Genomic DNA, 12,184 nt, shown 5'->3' with positions numbered 1-12,184 from the left:
GAAAGTTACAGGAGAACTGATTAAAGCAATAAACAACTATGCCACAATACCTGTATATTATCATTGTTAACCAGTCCCTTAACAGAAAACGTCTTCTGTTGGTATACAATTTTTTTTACAGAACTAAACTAAACTCTAAATTAAAAAAGAAAACTAAAATATAATCAGCAAACTACAAAAAAATAGAAATAAATTTTAAATCAGTACAAAAGTTTTTTTCTTAATATTAAGCAATGTCGTATTGAGGAACACATTTCCCACTTTTGTAACAGTCCCCCTCAAGCCAGATACTGGATACGAGATGTACAAACAGATTTAGTGTCTTAACATTCATTTGTACAACTAATGTCATGATTAACCACAAAACACAACATAAGAACCATAACTTAAGACTCCTCTTCCGATATAAAGGTACGTAAGAAAACAAAATATGCGAGAAACATGCACTGTCTGATACCTTTAGACAAGACAGAATTCTGTTTAGAAAATGGAAACTACGGTATCTTACCTTCACTGTCCTTAAACTTCTTAATTGCCACAATTTCATTTGTCTCCTAAAACAAAACAGAATACAATCTTATTGTAATCAATTTGATGACTTAAAAAAGGCAGTATCCTTGAAATCTTATAGTCATGCAGTTTATTACTAAACTGCAGATTTCATACTGTGAAGGCACAACCAGAAACATGAGATTAAAAACACACACACACACACACACACACATACACACACTGCTCCCTGTGCAAATCAGTTTGATTTTCCTTTCTGTTTGAGAATGTGTAACAACTACGAAATAGCACAGGCTAGCTAAGAAAGTGCACACTTGTCATTATTATTATTTTGTTCTTTTTTGCTTGGGCGGCACGGTGGCGCAGTGGGTAGTGCTGCTGCCTTGCAGTAGGGAGACCTGGGGACCTGGGTTCACTTCCCGGGTCCTCCCTGCGTGGAGTTTGCATGTTCTCCCCGTGTCTGCGTGGGTTTCCTCCCATAGTCCAAAGACATACGGGTTAGGTGGATTGGCAATTCTAAATTGGCCTTGGTGTGTGGGTGTGTTTGTGTGTGTCCTGTGGTGGGATGGCACCCTGCCCGGGATTGGCTCCTGCCCTGTGTTGGCTGGGATTGGCTCCAGCAGACCCCCGTGACCCTGTGTTCGGATTCAGCGGGTTGGAAAATGGATGGATGGATCTTTTTTGCTTGCTGATAGGTCCAGAACTTGAACTCACCTCTGCTGTGTGAACTTACTGAATGGAAGAAACACAGGCGCTGGCTCTGTGGTGGACAAACAACCTGTTAAGCTGTGATCTACAGAACCGAACAGCACATTATCACAATTTAAGGGAATATAACAAAGACTTAAGAGGTGTACGCATCATCAGTAATGGAGCTTTTTATCCTTAGAATGTCTTCAGGTGTAAGGAAAGAACTTCCAGCTATTATGACGGATGAGAAATGGGTGAGTGATTCAGACTACTATATGTTACTTAAAAAACAAGTGCATCTCTGCAGGAAGCAGTGTCTTGTTTAATTTATTCACAAGAAGGTTATAATTCATTATTCTTTTTTGTTCACCATTTATTGTCATACATTATAACTTTGTAATAATAAATAATTCATTAGATTTATATACCGCTTTTCTCAGTACTCAAAGCACTATCCACACAGGGAGGAACTGGGAAGCGAACCCACAATCTCCTTACTGCAAAGCAGCAGCACTACCACTGCGCCACCTGTGAGAACATACTTATTTATAAGCTTATAATATGAGCACAGTCAATTCATTATAAACCGTAAGGACATAGGTTTCTTGAAATGGACTGCCTTGTATCATATTATCATGAGGCATTCACACCATGAATAAAAATTAAAAAATATTTAAACACATAGACCGATATATAGATAGAGATAGACAGATCATAAAATGAACTTTTTAACATAGAAAGACGGATAAAATTAGGACCATACAATGCAAAGATAAAATTTAAATAATTAACAAAGTCAAAACTGGCATCAACAAGAGTGTATAAGTACTTTGAAAGTACTTTTTAAAACTAAATCAAATGAAAAAAGTAATTATTGAAATACATTTGAATACATGAAAATTAAACTTGAGAAAATAAGAACAAGTTCATATCCACTTTCAAAATTAATTCAGTAACTTATAACCTATTTTCAAGATTTATAAATGAGACAAGCTTGGGTGCATTACATTTAGTGTGATGATGCTTAATGGATTCAGTGTCCCGAGTTTTAATCCCACGCCTGGCCATTGTTTGCGTGGAGTTTGCACATTCTGCTCATGTGTGCATGGCATTTCCTTCTGGGTACATGGGATTTCTTCTGGGTACTTCAGTTTTCCTCCAACATCTCAAAGACGTGCAAATAGGTTGACTTGCAATCCCAAATTGACCCTGTGGTCGACTGGCAACCTGTCAAGCTTTGTTCCTGCCATGAGTTGCCAGGACAGGCTCTGGCCCACCAGCGATTATGATCACGGTTAACCAATTTGCAGAATGTTATTGTAAGTTGCGTTAGTGTTTGTAAATCTTCAGTGGATTATTACAGAGGAAAGGAAACCAAACAAACACTAAGACATGGCTCTGTGACAACATGATTTTAGAAGTACCAGTTACATAAGTGTTAACTTCTCTAAATCACCCAGTCGTGACAGATGTCGGCAACCACCTGTTGTATTTTAGTTTAAGACACTAGTGGAAGAATCCCTTCTAGTTAATATTAACTACTGAGAACATTTATTTTGTAAGCCACCAAAGTAACTTCAGATTAGAATTTATAAATTAATCTGTAATCAAAATTACATAAGAGACATTTCACTTTCAACATTCTGGTATCGCTGACGAAATATCTGCTCAGAGTCAGCAACAACTATCACTGTTAAAGCAAATAAAAACAGAATTTGCTTCTTAAGTAGCCTTTTCTTAATGCCAACTCAGAACTATTGCCCAATTTCACATAATTTACTTTTGTCTTTTTTTAACTTCACTCACTTCTTGGCAGCCTGCAGTCTAATGCCAACAAGATCCACTGATGAGCAGTTGCCAACAGAGACTTAACACAGTAGCTGCCTTTGATTAGTCTTGATTATGGTCTGCCAGACCCGATGCAATAAGCTACTTGTGTTTTGAAACCAAAAAAGAAAGCCAGGGCCATGCCTAATCAAAGACCAGAGTTACAACTACTAACAAAGAGAGCAAAAAGAAAAATAAGCTCTCTGGTTATTTCACTCATAACATGCTCTGTGACTGTAATGTGCAAGACACTGCCGTCAAAAAGAACTGAAGTAAAATTTCTTCTCTGATAAAAAATGCCCCACATAGCTTCAAAGAAACACTCCACCCGGAAATAACACTTTTTCATCAATTACTTACCCCATGTTGTTTGTAGTTATGACCAAGTAAAATTTTTAATCTCATCATTTTTCCCAGAGAATAGAGATAACAAAATTACAAATACAGTAAGCGTCAATGGGGATCTGTGCTGAACAAACAGTAAGCAATATTAAAATATCCAAAAAAATATCTCAAATTACTGGTGGTGTCACACAATTCCTATATTGTAGTTGCATACTGAAAATGTTCCAAAGAATGACTTCCTCCTGTGAACAAAAGTGACATGCACTAAAATGAAAATGTGCTTTAGATATGTAGCCCCTTGGTCATTGGGTCCTGCCTGCCCTGTAAGAGCTCATTCAATGGCTACTATCTACGTCACATTACAACTAGAGATTAAAAGATAAAGAAAGGCATATGAAAGAATTATTAGGCAAAAAATGCCTCATATTTGTGTATAACTGAAGATCAATTCACAACTGCAGTTTCAAAATTTGAATTTGTGGCTTACCAATGAACTGATGAGGCAGATCTTCAATTGAAAAGCTCAGTTCCATTTTAATACATTTCTTTTGTGAGTATGCACATTTTCCACAAGTGGTTTATATAACAATAATTTTGCCAAACATTATGCATGTTTGGAGCTTACAACCTGTGACTTATGTGGCACAAATAAAATAAGATTTTTTTCATGGATGTTTTGATATTATTTTGCTATCTCCATTCTCAATGAAAACATGAGATTTAAAAATTTTCTTGGCTATTAAGACAAACAATTTGTGTTAAGTAACAAATAAATAAATGTATCATTTTTGAGTGGTGTATTCCTTTATGTCATGTCAGAATGAAAAGCCAACATAACATAACTTTCCCAAACCAATTAATCCAATGCAGGGTGATGAGGCTGGGGTTTATTCCAACATCACGCACAAGGCAGTAACCAGCCCAACACAGGACAACAGTTCATCACTGAAACCAGTCACACATACATAACCACAGAATGCTAGTTGGGAATCACCATTTCATTTAACATGTCTTTGGGAATCTGAGAGGAAATCTGAAATATACAGTGAAAACCCAAGCAGACACAGGAAGAATGAGAACAACAGTGTTAGCTACTATGCCACCATGCCACTGACACATGAGATAACCAGTTACCGCTGTGTTGGAAATTTATTATTTGATATTTTTTGTTAAAGTTTCCAAGAAATTCTATTATAACTCTGTCAACTTTTCTAGTACTGTATAACCTTTCTATGTTCAAACAACCTGTTTCATTTTCCTTGTGTCTTGTTTCCCTTAATTCATATAGACAGAGTGGGATGTGCCTTTGGAATAATCCCAGAAGATACAGTAAAAACAACTACAACGTATGTTTCAATTTATTTGCCAGACCTCTAATATGCAAATCCAGGGTTAGTTCCTGTCTCATGCCCAATGTTCCCAGGAGAGGCTCTGACTTCCATGACCCTTAAGCAGGCTTGACAATAGGCGCACTGTTCTTCTTTCAGGGAATAGTCTGAAGGGGGTAGAGGTAAAGGATTTGGGTGTAATACTGTCTCTTACTCCATTCCCTCTTCTGATCTCAGACAAGAGAAGAACAACCTGGAAGAAGAGCATTAAGCCTCTGACCGCGTTCCTACCAGTCCATAACATTTAACCCTGATCAGACTGGAATGCACACAGATGGAACCTACATTGAATTGGAAAATTAAAACATCTATTAAACAGGGTTACATTTGGAACCCCAAACTTTTCATTTGTTTTTTGTTTTTGGATTTCACAACTCATATTATGAGACATTACCCTGAGATTAATTTAGGAAATTCCACCTCTGTAGACGTTGGAGGCACTGATATTACTGTACATGCTTTGATTGTCTACCAAAGAATTTGCTAATTTTTGAAGTGATTATGTTCCTATGGGTCTCCCACATCCTTGTAGATACTGTAGGTTATATCTTTACCAGCATTATTCCACTATCACAAATGGATGACCAGCACATGCAGCAATATTTTTGGCTGAGCAAACAGAATCGTGAGGACCAACACCTTTGTCCCCATCAAGTTGTTCATTTGTTTGTCCAGCTGAAAACATTACTGAAGTATTCTTGGTTTTACCATGATCTGACTTTGTCAGCTTAAAGCCTTTTCATATAGAACTTCAAGCACAGTCTTCTAGTGGCAGGTGTGACCTCCTAGTCTGGAAGTTCAGGCCTGCCTTGCTAGTCCTCATGAAAAGAGGACCAACGCTTCTAGGTACTATTCACAAAGGAACATATGCAAATAGTAAACATTAGCCCAGTATAATTTAATGAAGAATTAATGAACGAATTCATAAATAAATAAGAACAGAAGGAAATAATTAAGTTCTCTAAGAGAAATTATTTATTCAAAGACAATAAAAAATGTGTTTATTCAAAGCAGGAGACCAATTAAATGGCTGCTTAGCAACCTTGCTGGTAAATCCTAGGACTTTATCAGGTTCAAAAATATTTTTTCTCAAGCAAGGTAAACAAATTCCAGCAGCAGTCACTTGCTCTAACTGAAAAATCCTTAAAGGTGAAAACAAAAGAAGATGCATTGTATTTCAAGAGTTAAGGAGGCAAACAATACCCTGTAATTTCAAGCTCAGTCTCAGTCTTTACCGTTGCTATAGCTGCATTTTTCTTTTGGTTTGATTCTCCGATTTGAACACGTGTCCTGAGCCATTAGTAAACTAGGGCATCTGAATGCACTCTGTTATCCTGGACCCCCCCCCCCCCCCTCCACCGCCCCCCTACCGCCCCCAGTCTTATACTGCTGCCTGCTGTGTTCTGAATGTTGTATTTATCTCTAGTTTTCCCAGGAAACGGAAAACTCCTCTTATAAGTCTTGCTGCCATGTACAACTGATTTTTAAAGGTGTATGATTATATGCATCTTTATCCTAAAGAATTAAACAAGTGATAATCTGTTGGGCAAAACAAAAAGAGATCTCAAATACAGGAGTGACAATAACAAGTGTGGCTACTTCATATTACTGTTAAAAAAACATACTGCACTGTCAATTTTCTATCCATCTCACCATTTTCCAGTTTAGGTGTCAGAGCATATCTTAGCAGAGTATACTGACCCCCAAAGCCAGGAGAAGTCCAGTAATTGGATTATAACAAGTGTTATGCAAAAAACCAAGAGAAGTGCAGCCTAATATGTATCATTTGTGTGTCCTCGACCTGCTTGTCTGTTTATGACATATTTTCAGGTAACAATGAAAGAAGTTTCAAGATAAGGTAGTTCTACACACTAATCATGGTGCCGGAGAGTGGTAGGGTGTTGTATGTTTCTTAGCAAATGCACCAAAGAATTTCACTCTGCTCTGGACAATAATGACCTGAAAAACTTATAATAATCTTTGTGAACAAAATACATTTTGATCACATGCATTGCTCTGCTTTCGAATTTGAAAATGTAATTATCAAAGTCACTTGCATTAACCGAAAAACCTTAAAGGTGAAAACAAAAGAAGGTACATTGTATTTCAAAAGAGAATATGAAGAAACACAAAAACAGACAACTGCAAAATGAAAATCAACAGAATAAATCTGATGAGTTTTCCGTTTCTCTTATTGGTGAAATTTGGTGTCAGTGCCATTTTGACTGCATTTCTCCTCTTGGTTTTTAACAATTTGATAAAGTTCAATGTGTCATCATGAAACACTCAATGTCAAAAGTTCAACTCTTTTCCGTCTTCACTGGCATTTGATTTTTTTACTACGGCGCAAATGTTGGAGTATCCAGTAATGGCCAGATAACCAGCTAATCAAGAGGCAATGGATTCTAGAGCTCAATTTTTTTTTTCTTTTTATGTCAGTCAGTCTTATTGCAATATATTCAGACTTTTCCTATTCATCAATAAGATTTAGGCAAAATATGAATAATGTATTGCTTGATCTATAGATGTGTTTATACTGTTTGCTGTTTTTGTGTTTGCAATTATGCTTTTTTCTATACAATAAATGCATATATATATATATATATACAGTATATATATACAGTGGAACCTCGGTTCACGACCATAATTCGTTCCAAAACTCTGGTCGTAAACCGATTTGGTCGTGAACATAGGATTGTATGTAAATACAATTAATTCGTTCCAGACCGTACAAACTGTATGTAAATATATATTTTTTTTAATTTTTAATCACAAATATAGTTAATTAAACCATAGAATGCACAGCGTAATAGTAAACTAAATGTAAAAACATCGAATAACACTGAGAAAACCTTGAACAACAGAGAAAACTAACACTGCAATAGTTCACGCTATAGTGCTAGGAACCTCTTGCTAAAAGCACTTTTTTTTTAATGAGTTTTAAGCACGGGAAAAAATGAACATTTGAAAAATCCGTAATTTAATAAACCACCAAGAAAAGTAACATTGCAACAATGCAGGCTACGAACCGATCACTGTAAATAGAACTGAAAACAAAAACAAGCCTTCTCTACCTTATGTGTCGCTCTCTCTCTCTTTTGCGAGCCTGGAGTGCCTGTGTGTGTGTCTCTCTAGCGCGCTCCTGTGTGTGTGCGCGCCTCTCTATCGCACTCCTGTGTGTGTGCGCGTCTGTCTCTCTCTGGCGCTGCCTGTGTGTGTGCTCTCTCTCTCTGCCTGTGTGTGTGCACGGCTCTATCTCTCTCGCTGCCTGTGTGTGTGCACGGCTCTTTCTCTTGCTGCCTGTGTGTGTGCTGCCTCTGTGTGTGTGTCGCGCGCTCTCGCTCTCTCTTGCTCACTGCACAGGAAATGCACAGGGAGAGACTGCACATGTACAAACCGAAAGGGAACCTGGCTTGTTCGTATACCGAGTGTGTGGTCGTGAACCGAGGCAAAAGTTAGGCGAACTTTTTGGTCGTAAACCGACTTGTACGTGTACCGAGACGTTCGAGAACCGAGGTTCCACTGTATGTATATATATATATATATATATATATATATATATATATTTTTTTTTTAATATACTGTTCAGCGGGTTGTAAAATGGATGGATATATATAACTGCTCAAAAAAATTAAAGGAATATTTTGAAAAAACATCAGATCTTAATGGACTGGGTAATGTATTAAGAATGAAAGGATGCGACATCGTTTGATGGAAATGAAAATTATCAACCTACAGAGGGCTGAATTCAAAGACACCCTGAAAATCGAAGTGAGAAAATGTTGTGGCAGGCTACTCCATTTTGCCGAAATTTTATTGCAGCAACTCCAAATAGTACTCAGTAGTTTGTATGGCCCCCACGTGCTTGTATGCATGCCTGTTAACATCGGGGCATGCTCCTAATAAGATGACGGATGGTGTCCTGGGGGACGTTGGGTGGACAGAAACATAATGTCCCCGAGATGTTCTATTGGATTTAGGTCAGGAAAGCGTGGCGACCAGTCAATGGTATCAATTCATTCATCCTCAAGGAACTGCCTGCATTCTCTCGCCACATGAGTCCGGGCATTGTCGTACACTAGGAGGAACCCAGGACCCACTGCACCAGCATAGGGTCTGACAATGGGTCCAATGATTTCATCCTGATACCTAATGGCAGTCAAGGTGCCGTTGTCTAGCCTGTAGAGGTCTGTGTGCCCCTCCATGGATATGCCTCCCCAGACCATCACTTACCCACCACCAAACCAGTCATGCTGAACGATGTTACAGGCAGCATAACATTCTCCACGGCTTGAGACTGTGCTGGGAGACACAGTAAACCTTGTGGCAATGGCACGTATTGATGTGCCATCCTGGAGAAGCTGGACTACCTGTGCAACCTCTGTAGGGTCCAGGTATCGCCTCATGCTACCAGTAGTGACACTGACCGTAGCCAAATGTAAAACTAGTGAAAAAAAAGATGAGGAGGGAAAAATGGCAGTGGCCTCCACCTGTTAAACCATTCCTGTTTTGGGGGTCGTCTCATTGTTGCCCCTCTAGTGCACCGGTTGTTAATTTCATTAAAACCAAAGCAGCTGAAGCTGATTAACAACCCCCTTTGCTACTTAACTGACCAGATCAATATCCCAGAAGTTTCACTGACTTGATGCTGTACTCTGATTAAAAAGTATTCCTTTAATTTTTTTCAGCAGTACATGATATAGGCTCCTAAATACAAGTGTAATTATTAAAGAATAAACATTACTAAAATGAACAGCAGAGTGCTAACCAAGGTGCATGAGCTCTGATAACAAAATGACCTAATGCTTTCATGCAGCTTTTTAACTGAAGTCAAAGAGCATATTAAGATTCAGCAATATGGCTGGGTAACCATCTCCATACTTCTACACTTCCATAATCTAAACATTTCCCCCTTTACCTGATGTTTAAATTCTGGTGTTAACTGTAACTATTCATGGAATAAGGCTCAGGGTGAACCCGTGTATGGCAGTAACATCATTGTACCCCTATGTGTGTTGAACAATGACAGCGTTTGGGAAAAGGGAATGTTCCCTTAAAGAGAACAGTAAAATGTTAAGAGACCATGAAAAACCATTTTTGTTCCATTTTCAGCAAAAGATGAAAATCACCCTAAAACACTAAATGTGATTAAGGAATAAAATATTAACCTGCAAAGAGTAATAATAGCATTTCAGACTGAAGTTAAAGTCAAAATGAAAAATGAGATAGAGTTTAGTCCTCCATTTCAGATTTAGGAAAGATAATAAACCACAGTTACATAAAAACAAATGAGGAGTGTCTTTGTACATTTGGTAAACAAAGAACAAGCAGGCAGTCTGAAATGAAGCTGACACACAGAGCAGGATCTGCAACCCACGGCTTGAAGCAGCACTAAAAACTCAGAGAACTAAAATCAACACACAGACAGCTCGGTCCCATCAGTGAAGCATGTACTGTAATGTAAATATGGTGTTAATGTTACTGTAAGAGATTAAAATATTATTACAATAGTCATCTGACCTTTGCCTAAAACTATGTCACTGTCAGTATCACAACCTGAGTTACATTGTACATTTTCTAATATATCATTTATTTGCTTTGCACACTTTAAAAAAGGGTGGGTTAGAGCAGTGGTAGTCCTGCAGCTTTGCAGTAGTGAGACCAGGGTTCACATCCTGGGTCCTCCCTGGTTGGAGTTTGCTTGTTCTCCCTGTGTCTGCGTGGGTTACCCCCAGGTGCTCTGGTTTCCTCTCACTGTCCAAAGACATACAGGTCAGCCTAATTGGCAATGCTACCTTGATCCTTTGGTGTGTGTGTGTGTGTGTGTGCGTTCACCCTGCGATGGACTGGCCCCTTGTTCAGGTTTTTTTCCTGCCTTGTGCCCTGTGCTAACTGGGATAGGCATAGACCCTCAAACCCACAACCGTGTTCTGGATTAAGTGGGTCAGTAAATCACATAACTTTTGAAAACATCCACAGTACTGTAAGTTGAGCAAAATGGCTCAGAGCCCATGACACAATAAATCTGCAGACAACTTCACAAGAGATCTATAATCCACTGCATCCACTAAATAATGTCATCTCCAGACAGAAGAGCAGCTTCAGCGACAGACTGCTGTCACTGTCCTGCTCCACAGACAGATTGAGGAGATCGTTCCTCCCCCAAACTATGCGACTCTTTAATTCCACCAGGGGGGGTAAACGTTAATATTTAACATTACACATAGTTATTGTCTGTTTTTTTCACCTGTATTATTATCATTCTTTAATTTAATATTATTTATTGTATCAGTATGCTGCTGCTGAAGAATGTGAATTTCCCATTGGGATTAATAAAGTATCTATCTATCTATCTATCTATCTATCTATCTATCTATCTATCTATCTATCTATCTATCTATCTATCTATCTATCTATCTATCTATCTATCTATCTATCTATCTATCTATCTATCTATCTATCTATCTATCTATAAGAAATCTTTAAAAAGGTTGAAGGGTATAAACCAGTTGTTCCTTCATCCCCTAAGCACCATATATTGGTCAGCATAACCAAATTCAATGCATTTTATAGAGCCTGCAGATTAGGAGCTCAAAGAAAGGCATTTACCTTTGGTTAAGAAAAAATTGTAGGGAATAAAACGTTGTTAAGGATTCTTGCTAGACACAGATGGAAGGACACTATGTTTATCAAGAAAAGTAGCAATTTGCAGCCTCTTACAATGAGTCATCTGTGCAATTAACAAATCAGTCTGTAGTTTAAATAAACTAGATAAAATATAAATTCAAATCAGAAGGTACGTGCTGTCACACATGTGTGTATGGGAGAGAGTTGACTGGCTCGAATAAACGTGTTTCTCCGCAGGACCAGGGGTTGACGCTGTATTCTAACACATTCTTATCTATCCCTCTGTAGACCATCAGAACAACTTGCATCCTAGAGAACATCACTTCTTTTTCCGGTCTCCATGAACCCGCTTCTCACCTCCGGTCCCATTGAGCCCTCCTCTTCCTGTCTGTCACCTATATAAACGGCCATCTTACCTCTCATGCCTCAGTTCTGTTTTGGACTCAAATCTGTAAAGACATATTGCTGTTTTTTTCTTCAATTTGCCTAAACTACCAAGCATACGAGGTGGCTAACCCAAACCTTTTTCTGCATTCTCTCTGTTTATTTTAAAGTGCATACCATAATGTATTTGGCCACATTTTGAGACGTATGATTTTTATAGCCTGTCACCCAGCTGTATTGTGACTATGTTTCCTTCTGGAATATTCCGCCTGCTGCTCTATTACTGGGGTTCACCATCAGCTATCACGCAGTACATTCTCTGAATCTGCTTTATTCATCGCCGGGTTTTAAAGAACTGCAGTTTACCTGGGCAGCTGGAATAATACATAGATAAGGTGCTAATCATTTTGGGT

At 38.3% G+C, this 12,184-nt stretch overlaps 1 protein-coding gene across 3 annotated transcripts in view; it reads right to left on the bottom strand.

The window, feature by feature from the left end:
- Positions 1-12,184, bottom strand: part of cdkl5 (cyclin-dependent kinase-like 5) — a 520,592-nt gene that overhangs the window by 140,004 nt on the left and 368,404 nt on the right. For all 3 annotated transcript variants that reach the window (XM_028799820.2, XM_028799821.2, XM_051927101.1), the window contains one exon: positions 509-554. In XM_028799820.2, coding sequence (XP_028655653.2) covers positions 509-554 — 46 coding nt within the window. The remainder of the gene's footprint in view (positions 1-508; positions 555-12,184) is intronic.

This window comes from Erpetoichthys calabaricus, chromosome 4, assembly GCF_900747795.2.
Source record: "Erpetoichthys calabaricus chromosome 4, fErpCal1.3, whole genome shotgun sequence".
NCBI classification, from domain to species: Eukaryota; Metazoa; Chordata; class Cladistia; order Polypteriformes; family Polypteridae; genus Erpetoichthys; species Erpetoichthys calabaricus.
Note: the sequence above shows the minus strand (reverse complement) of the source record. Positions and strands in the feature narration are given on the sequence as shown.